The 10,418-nt window shown below is 45.9% G+C and overlaps 1 protein-coding gene across 1 annotated transcript in view; it reads left to right on the forward strand.

Moving 5' to 3' along the window:
* The window catches only part of PDE10A (phosphodiesterase 10A), a 49,875-nt gene extending 42,616 nt beyond the window's left edge, over positions 1-7,259 (forward strand). Inside the window, exon 9 of the mRNA XM_040448699.1 lies at positions 1,416-7,259. Coding sequence (XP_040304633.1) covers positions 1,416-1,533 — 118 coding nt within the window. The 3' untranslated portion in view covers positions 1,534-7,259. The remainder of the gene's footprint in view (positions 1-1,415) is intronic.
* Positions 7,260-10,418: the final 3,159 nt, after the last annotated feature.

Raw genomic sequence — 10,418 nt, forward strand, 5'->3', positions numbered from 1 at the left:
GGGACTACTTTCTGTTATATTTTTATCACCATCACGGTCAACACTGGGATTCTTCTGTGTCGGCAGCTTTGACGCATTCTTGCTTCGTTGTACTTGGCTGGACCACGTAATCCGTTAAAGGCCATTTTAACCTTCTCAACACTTAAAAAATTCATCATGTACCACTGGTGTCCGAGGAAAGAGCAAAATTAGTATAGGCCTTTTTTTCCGATGTGTCAAAAGCCCCCTTTAGGCTCCGGGAAAAAGTCATGCGATAATGTGGCACAGAAGGTAAAACGTTACAGTTTTCAGGTTGTGTTTCTAGAGACTGCTTTTGTCCAGAGGCGTCTTCCCGTGCGTGTGCTCTGTATGAATTGTGTGTCTCACCTGGACTTTGTGTAGAAGAAAGCAAGCTGCAAGGCTAAGATCTCTTCCCGGTTAACCACAGGAGGCAGGATGTTGGTCCTGCGGTGGTGGCGGCCACACTGTGCCACGCTGTTCCGGAAGGTTGAGGGGCAGTGTCTGCAGCGTTGAGCTGCAGATGTGGAGAGAGAAGGGCCGGAGGCGGGGGGGGGGCGGCAGCCGACACCCGACACGAGAGGTTGCCAGAGCACGAAGATGGCTTTAGTGCAACAAGGAAACGTCCCACTTTTGTGTCACGTGTAACTTAGGGTGAATTTTTATATGTGACACGGTGTTCAGAATAGGACCGCTTTCCGGTTTCGGGTATGACGTGACAGGGAGCCCAGGCGGCGCACTGTTTCCACCTGCAGAGCACGGGCTCCTGGCTGTTGGTGCTGTTGGCGAACGTTTTTGCTGCTGGAGCCTCCCTTCCTCTCCATTTCTCTCCGTGCTCCTGGGTAGTACTCCCGACGCTTGTGCCCCTTTCCAAGTCAGCTTTTTATTTTTTTTTAATGTTTATTTATTTTGAGAGAGAGAGAGAGCAAACGGGAGGGACACAGAGGGGGAGGGAGAGAATCCCAAGCAGACTGCACTGTCAGCACAGAGCCCGACCTGGGGCTCGAACTCACGAACTGTGAGATCATGACCTGAGCTGGAACCAAGAGTCGGACGCTTAACCGACTGAGCCACCCAGGTGCCCCTCCAGTCAGCCTTTCTAACTGATGAGGAGGTGATAAGTCCCGAGCTGAGCTCTCCTTTTGTACCCTTGCCTGGAGCTCGTGGGAACGGGTTCCCCCCCACCCCCCAAGCCTTGGTGGCTTGAGGCTCTGCTGAGTAAGTCAAGGTGCAGGGCCACATCAGGGAGACCTAGCAGGGTCCTGCGTGGCTACGGCACAAAAGCCATTATCGGAGTCAGGAGGGCACCAGAAAGCCCTCTTGCTCAGCTATGCCTCAGGGCGGTGTGGTTAATTCTGAGACCCGAGTCCGGAAATCCTTTTTCAAGCATCACCTGTCCCCGCATCTCTTATCTGTAGGAATAACCTGAGCCAGTGGGAGAAGGTCATCCGAGGGGAGGAGAGTGCCGTGTGGGTCTCGTCCCAGCCGGGGGCCCACGAGCCATCCGAGAAGCTGCCAGTGAAGATGGGGGACTGACCGCTACGTGACCAGCTGTCCCACCTGAAGACGCCCGTCCTGCTTCTTTGACTTTTCTTCCTTTTATTTTTGGGGGGGGAAACCTACACCTGGTAACTGGGCTGCAGACCTCTTCGACAAGGTGACATCGGGAAACACGGCAAGCGGATGACTCCCCGCCAGTCTCGTCTGTAACGCATCGTAGACGGTGACCAACCAGGACCACCCCGGGGCCAGATCGGCTGTCCACGTGACCCCGTTTGACCTGTGAACTGGCCTTTTCTAATAGGCGCATATTGCTGAGGCCTTAATGGGATAGGACAACAATCATTCAGAAGGGGGTACTTTTCCATTGTATCTTTCTAGTGAGGGGTTAAAATGGTACTACTCTGATATTGTACTTTGGCTCTAACACCAATGTTGCTTTGACGTTGTTGGTTCTAAATAGGAATTTTTACACATTACTGTTGTGAATGTTTGTGTGTGACCTACTTGTAATTAGCGTGAAGTGTAGCAGACGGCCTCAGGACAAGCGTCATTGAGGGGACAGCGTAAGAAGTGTCTTTCTGCAATCAGCGATGGACGGTAGTCAGACTCCTGTTTCAGAGCCTCGTGAATTAAAAGTTAGGTGGACGAAAGTGTGTTCTTTAGGTTTATACTGAAGGGCTTAGATGAATAGGTCGAACACTGAATGAGGTGGACTTTCTGTCCTGAGAAAAGAGGCAAGTATACACCATAACAAATCTCCGAACCACAAGTATCCACCAAAAAACGGCAAAGAATATTTTTTAGTTGGTGTTGTTTTTTTTTTCCCATCATTGTAGGCAAATTTTCTAAACCCTTTGCATAAAGAACAAAACAAAAGCCAAGCGTATGAGTCTTTCTTAACAGACAGGTCTTAGGGGATGTAAAATGTGAATTTTAATAATGATTTCTTTATATTTTCACTTGGTGTCATTGCAAAATTTGAGACTCACACTCAAAATGAGAGGTTTCTTCTACGAATTCTTTCATTAAAATACCATACGTTTCTCTTAAAATCACATTAAACCGTGAAATTTAAGTCGTGTGTAATTTTTACTTTGATCTGCCGTGCCCGCTTCCCGCTCATCCCCTTTTGTGCTCCTCAGTCGCACTCCCCACGCTCTCCGTCTGTGACCGGGAAGTGGAACCCAGTGCGGATACTTCGGGGCTAACTTCTGTCCTCTTTCCTCTGCTCGAGGTCAAGGATCTACACCGCAACCTGTGATTTGGAGAGTTTCTTCTGTATAATTTTGGGTAGACTCTTATTACTGTACAACGTAAACGTTTTGAAGAATACACAAGAGTCTGGACCCCTTCGTACAAGGATTACAAGCCAGTCGCTTCTGGTGCCCGTTCATGCTGTTGATTTTCAGCACCACGGCAAGGTCACCTCCAAAGCTGTGGTTAGTCCCGACCCCGAAGGAATTCGAGTCTCAAGAAGTGATGGGCTGATTCATAACAAATAGCTTAGCTACTGTTCCTGTGGCAGGAGACTGGCATATTACTTTCAATAAAATCAATTTTGGAAATACTCTCTTACATATTCAGTGATGTACACATTATTATCCATATGGTTTTTGCCAAAAAGATTAAATGTTTCTACAACACGATTTATGTTGTAGAAGAGTTAGCTACATGTAAACGTTCTTATTTTAGAATTAACACTATGTGTTCAGTTTCCCTGTGGGCTTTTGAAAGTTGCCATCTTCCCTACGTGGGGCTCCATTTGCTGTTACGCAATACGAGGTAAAATGAAATACCACTGTAACTAGACACACGCACGCACGCAGATATACACACATGTATGAAAGGACATATGTATAAGGGAGACAGATGCAAGACATCAATAAAAAGTAAGAGCCCCTTTCTTCAAAAACTGACGCGTGTTGGAAAATGTATATTGTTTGATAAAGAGCGGACTAGAAAACATCCCTTTTCACGTTAGTGCGTTTACAGGATTGGATTCTAAAATGTTGCATGTTTTTCCACACCCGCATGTATGAAACTGGACCCACCAAATCGAACCTCACTCGCGAGAATTAGTACAGGCATCTAATTTAACTCGACGACTGAAATGCAAGGGACCAGGGGAGGAAATATCATTTAAGATGGGTTTAATTAACAGGATCTTAAAAGAATGCGTGAATTGGGCTTTTTGATACAGAAAACAGTCATGAGGGGGAGGAATCCTATGGCTATCTTTCCATTTTAAGAGTGCCGTTCGAAGATTATTAGAGAAAGGTCTCGTATTTTGGCATAGCCAGGTGTATTATGTCAGGTGATGTGTTCTTTGAACAACTTTCCGAAGAAATGTACGTGGATTTATTGATTGGCTGATTTCTCCTAAGGTATCCTCATGATCAAAGCGAAGTTTGAACAAAGGACTACGTTCTAACGTAAACTATGAATATTCCTTAGTACTACTTCGGAATCATAGATTGACCTAAACTGGGCCCAAGATGCAGTGGTATTTAGTCAGTAATCTGCTTTGGAAACAATGCAGTTAGGAGTATTTTTATATTTTGGCAGACAAACTTTTGAGTTCTGTCCTCATCTTTCTCCCAGATCTTTTCTTCAAAGGGCAGATGGCTTTAATTACCAGAAATTTTGACAAGTTTCTCATTAAGGTGGTATTTCATGTTGGGCCAAAATTTCCCTCCGCATAAATTTGGTAACCAGCTGTGAGTATGTGTAGCTTGTTCGATTTGTGGAAATTGTTAGTGGTTGTGCTGATGGATAATAGACACAGCTTTGTTGTCAAATGCAATTCGTACATCATCTTCCCCAGAGATACTGACTGTATTTTTTAACTAGAAATTTTCTTGGAAATGCCTGCCAGCAACATGAAATATCGAACTTAGGCACTGGAATAAAATTCTAAAAATCCCAAGCGTCTTATTAATTAATAGCTGACTTTGGTTTAATTCATTAGAAAAACTTAAACAAATATAAATGGATGTGGAAAGTCAGTCTCAAAAGTGGCCCTTTTATGGGCCGGATTGAGATCCACATCCCAGCCCTCATCACTCTGTGAGGCTCGTCAGAGTCATGGAGGAGAGACGAAGCTGAATTTCTCAGCACAGCCGTCCTCATTCTGGACGCTTCCCTCCGTGGGAAGGCGTCTGTGCAAATGATACGGTGCCGCTCGAGGTGACGTGTTCTCACGGTGACGACGACAGAACTACTTGGAAACTGGATTTATTCAGCGTAGGTTTCCTCTTTTGAGCATGCTTTTTAGATAGCTTTAGATTCTTTTTTTTTCCTTTTCCACAGTTAATCTCAGTGAATTTTGCTTTATTGGTATGATTGGGCACTCTAGATATGTTTGTACGTGATACACATAGATGCATAAAATCCTTAGCTACCTGGATTTTGTAATAGATTTAGTTTGACTATTACGTTTCTGGTCTTTTAACTCAAAATTAAGGTTTGAGCTTTAATAGGACTAAATTCTTCACCATGCCTGGGCCTGTGCCTTTATTTTAAACTCTGTGATTTTACGTCTTTATTCATAGAGTTATTGTTTTCTTCTTCTTGCTTAATTATAAGTAAAAACATTTAAAGGGACACATCTATAGTTCATTTGATCAAATTGAATGAATAGGAAGGACCGTTCTCTCCTCAGATTTCTGTCCTTTATTTGATGTCCTTCGCACACACCCTCATGGCTGTAACCAATGAACCGTTCAGATGCAGGCTTTTTTGCAAGTGTTTCCAAGAACTGCGACACGATTACGGTGTGATTTCGTTGGGCTTCAGGTACATATGCATGACTTGGATTTTGAAGATCACTTCTGTATCTGTTTCGGACCTGTGTTTGCTTTCTGCACTGCGCTGGTTTTATTTGGGGCTTAATTCTTGAAAGACTCCTTCCTTCGGTCGCACTAGTGTGACCCTTTTGGCTGCAAGTTATCAGCCTGGCTTTAAAAACCTCTGTGAGCTGTAAATTACCCGTTCTCGACAGCCCCCCTTCCCCAGCAGTGCGTGGCTGTTCCGTTTTGCCTTCGCTTAAGTATTTACCCTGAGACGCATTCTGCCGATTTCTTTCACCACTTCATCTTAAGTTCGAATTAGTGATTCCCCCAGGCAGTGCTTCACACTTTGTGTGTTTTGTCCTTTTTTTTTGTACTGGATATTTCGGTTATCTGAAGCATTCGATGCATTTCCATGACGGTAAAAAAAAAAAAAAAAAAAAATAGCAGAAAAGAGAGAAAAACGTTTCATTTGTGTTCTGGTTCTAAAGTAAAGGGGTGGGACAAAGAGAAGGACGTGAATGTTCCCGAAGAAACAATATTCGAAATTCAAAGAAGCACCACTCCCTTCGCTCGCCTGTCAAGTTTCCGCCCCCCTCGGCCCCTCGGTGGACCACGGGGCTGTCTACCCAGCGTGCGGTGTGACCGACCTTCACAGCGAGGGTCAGGAAAACGGGCACTGAACGCGGGCTAGACCCGAGCGTGCCTCTCCCGGGGCGTCGATGAGTGTCACCCGAGGACCCGGACCCCAAGTTAGAGCCCAGTCCGCCGTGGCGAGTAGAGACGTCAGTTGGCTGGTGGGGGGGGGGGTGCCAGCTGAGGGTTTTGAGGTATAGCTGCAGAAGTTTAAACGGCCCGTTTTCATTCCTACTACAAGTTAAGGTTGAAAAGCGCCCCAGCTGGTACTCCGGCCCACCTGAAAGATGACTAGACCCTGGGCGTTGCGACTTGTGGGTGTTTTCTTTAGCCACTTGAACGATAAGCCAGTCCCGTGCCGTATCTCACACAGCCTGAGTAAAAGCCAGATCGGCAGGATTGTTTCCCATATGATCTGTCTGTGGTGTCTGTTCTGCGTATCCATTTCGTGTGCGCGTGGAAAGGACAATAGACTTCTTTGTAGGAGGAATGTCTATACGATGCCTCCACCGCCTCGCCGGACCCGACCCAGTGACCCGTGTGAAATAACGTGCTCGCCCAAAACACTGTGAAAGTTACCCAAACTTCATGGAAATGCAGCCTCTTGAAACTTTCTGAAGAGGTGGCTTTCTCTGTAGGTCCGTACGAATAGAAGAGATCCTATCTCCCTCCCTAGTCAAGGTACCGAAGAATTTGCTGGCAGTAATCTTGCTGAGCCCACACCGCTAGGGTGTAAGATGGGCTACGAGCCATCAGAAACAGGGCGCGCTCGAAAAACAGATTTGTGGGGGTGATGGGTCTGCATCCAAAGTTTTAATGGGCTCTCTTTTGGAAGGAGAAGGAGTTTCCGGCTTCATGGTAGTTGATGAGTTGGCAGATTTCAAACCAATTATTTTGTATGGATGACACATTAAAGATCTTTGTAAAATGCGCAAGGGCAATAATTTAAAGAGGTCTTACCTTGGCATTTATAAATTATAAATATTGTACATGTGTGTAATTTTTTTCACGTTTTCATTTGCAGTCTTTGTACCTAAAAGAAACCTTTACTGTTATGTTTGTATAATAGAACAGTCATCATTTATTATAACCGAGGCCAGTTGTAAATAAACTCATAATGCAGACTGCCGGTATATATGCACATATGGGTGTTACACTGAAAAATGTAGCTTTGTTTTACTCACATGCTTAGAGCAGCAAGAAACCTTTTGTCGATATGTAACTATACATACAAAGTATATATATATGTATGATACATGAAATATATGTAGAGCTGTTCATAATTTTAATGGATATCCTTTGGTGTGAATAATTGAATACAGAGTTTTTAAAGTATCCTCTTTCACGTTTTATCATTTGCGGGGAAGGTAAGAGATGTTCCGTACGTTGGGGAGGACACAACGCTGGCTCCACGGAAGCGTGTTTGCAAACACTCAGGCTTTGTCTGCACAGAAAACCCCAGGTCCACGCTGACACGATGTGGTATGTTTGCCACAGCCGTTTCCTAGCGGAAAGGAAGAGACCGCCTGAGTGCGATGTGAAATCGTGTAACATGATCTATGAATCCCATTGTGTCGTTTGAAAGGTTTGAAGAGTACTTGAGAGCAACTCAAGCATCAGGTTACAAAGCTAATGGCCCTGAGCGCTGACCCTGAGACTTCCAAAGTAGCTTCCCTGGCCTTCGGGATCCCCAGGAACCATCCAGATTGTTGGAGGGGGGGAAGACTCAGGAGCGGGAAAGACTTGTGTCGCACGCACGCGTCTGTGTGCAAGTGCGGGGATTCCTTCTGCTAGGGCGACGAAAATGTTCTAGGCTAAACCTCACGTAATCTATATACCACAATAAGCACACTCGTGGCTTTACTTTAAACCTCTGCTTCAAGAAACTGTGACTTCTCTGCTGACCATCAGGTGGGCAGGCAAATGATAAATCTTTAAGACCGAAAGGGTGAGGAGTTCAATTGTATATCCACAGACCCTCCGTCACCAGAAAGGTATTAAGACGAAATTCGGGAGCAAACACGATACATGTCTCCTGAAATAAAGACCTGTTACGGTATTAAATATGAGAGTCCACAGCCTTGTGAATTAGACAAAAGTGTAGAAATCCCTTAAAAAGGAACTGCCCCCCCCCACACCCAACTCTAACAGAACGCCCTCTGAGTGCATAGCACCGTATTGTGTTGTAGACAGGAGTTTTGTTCAGTATTCATTTCCCGTGAAACCGAATAAAAAGCATTTACTATCATATATTTCAGGAGCTAATATAGCCACGAACTTCTTTGGTAATTCGGGCTGTAGAGTGGTACCCTGGACAGCTGATCCGAATCTGGATCCTTTCTATGCCCATGTCTGATTTTTCCACCAGCCTTCTGTAACTCAAGAGCTTTGAGGAGAGGAACGTTTCCCTGTCGTACCCATTTCCTAAAGCGAAAGGAACCCTAAAAAGCAACACTCCTCAGGCCAACATGCATTCAACATGCTTACCGGGCACTTGACGTGTGGAAGGAGGGGAATTAGGAGCAGGAGACACCGTTTCCATAGGTTTCGAGTTGACCCCTTCACCTCCCCGAAGCCTCTGACACTTGGACACTTGCCCAGCAGTTAATGTCCACATCGTCACGGTTCCGAGAGAGGGGAAACTACTCGTTTACACACCTGAAAATCTCACACGTTTCATGATTTTTAAACACTTCCCAAATAACACACGGCTGACGCCGTTCTCATAAGAATACCGAAGCGCCATGCTGGAACAGCAGAGTTGTTCCGTGACCTCTGTGCTGTCTTCTTCTTCTACTCCCTTCTCCCGTCGTCAAACACAAAAAAAGAAGCCTCTCACCGGCTGCATGACAGATTTAGGCTTTTCCCTCACTGATGTTGAGGAGAGAAAGGAAACTGACCAGAAAAGAAACATCAGGAACGTATGTGAAACACACACTTCTAAATTTTCACACGGTAATGACGCATAATCAGGATCTGATCTTTCTGACGTCTGTATCACTAATTATGTAGAAGTCTTGCTCAGAAGAATGCTCTTAGCGTATGGGAAAGGCTAAGTCACTGGGGAGAAAATGATTCAGACCTTTCAGCACACGGAAGGACTGAGACACGTGAATAAAATTAAAGTACATCAAGAAAATAGCTTTCCCCTGTTCACCCTGGCAGGCGTCTCTGGACCCGGACTGGCCGTAGACCAAAAAAAGGACCCTATAAAAGGCATGCGTCAGAACACCCCATTTCCTGAGCCTCCTGGGAACTGAGCTGTGTCCACGTGGAACCATGACTGTGGGGGCACTGGAAGGGGCAACCTTCCAGCCGCAACGCAATATCTTTTACGTGCCGTTTCTGATAGATGGTCATCCGACTTCTCACTCCAGGGGTACTGTAATAATGTAATACTCTAATACAAGCCGGACCACTGTTGGACGGCTCTGGTGGCCAGAAAACTCTATCTGAAGTTGCCCAGAAATCTGTAGCTTTATAATTTCTACTCCAAGGTACGAGCGTGTCACGTGGATAAGTCCTCTTCCATCTGACAGCCTTTCAGTTACTTGGCGAAAGCTGTCTCGCCTTCTTTATGCCCGAGTCTTTTTTAAGGTTTTAGAAATGGGGCGCCTGAGTGGCTCAGTCGGTTAAGCGTCCGACTTCGGCTCGGGTCATGATCTCGCGGTTCATGAGTTCGAGCCCCGCGTCGGGCTCTGTGCTGACAGCTCAGTCCCTGGAGCCCGCTTTGGATTCTGTGTCTCCCTCTCTCTCTGCCCCTCCTCTGCTTGCACTCTCTCTCTCTCTCTCTCTCTCTCTGTCTCAAAAATAAACATTAGAAAAAGTTTCCTATATTGGACAAATTAGGAATTCAAGGCAAATTGAACACGGTTCTAGAAAAATAGTCACATTTTTGTCACTGAAGTCAGGGCTAGTGAAATGTGTATTTGCTCTCCCGGCATATCCCATCCCCGGTTTCACATTTCTGATTCCAGTGGTTCAGAGAATTCCTTAGATTGTTCTTTACACAGGCCGGCTGAGACACGCGGGGCCCCCCCCCCCCCCCTGCTGTCCCGACAGACAGGATTTATGGAGGAGCTGATATCTCGGTCCACACAGCACAGTGAGGTGCAGCCATCACCAACGGAATTATTCAAATTCCCTAAAGTTGCTTTTCTTTCAGAATAAAAGTGCTACTCCTGTTCGATGCCCTGCTAGCATTCAGAGTCTATCGGGGTCGGCCCAGCTGTATTACTCGTTATTTCTGTGTTGCTCCTGAGAAACAGAGCCGGTGGGATGTCTACACATACACGTTACATATATGTGTGTATGTGTGTGTGTGTGTGTGTGTGTGTGTACATCCCATTGGTTGTTTCTCAGGAGAACCCTGACTGACACACGCACACACACACACACACACACACAGGCATTTATTACGACGACTGGCTCCCAGGGTGTTGAAAGCCAAGGAGTCCCGTGACCAGCCACCTGCAAGGTGGAGACCCCGGAAAG

Source organism: Herpailurus yagouaroundi, unplaced genomic scaffold (genome assembly GCF_014898765.1).
Source record: "Herpailurus yagouaroundi ecotype Mexico unplaced genomic scaffold, PumYag 198, whole genome shotgun sequence".
In the NCBI taxonomy this organism is placed as follows: Eukaryota; Metazoa; Chordata; class Mammalia; order Carnivora; family Felidae; genus Herpailurus; species Herpailurus yagouaroundi.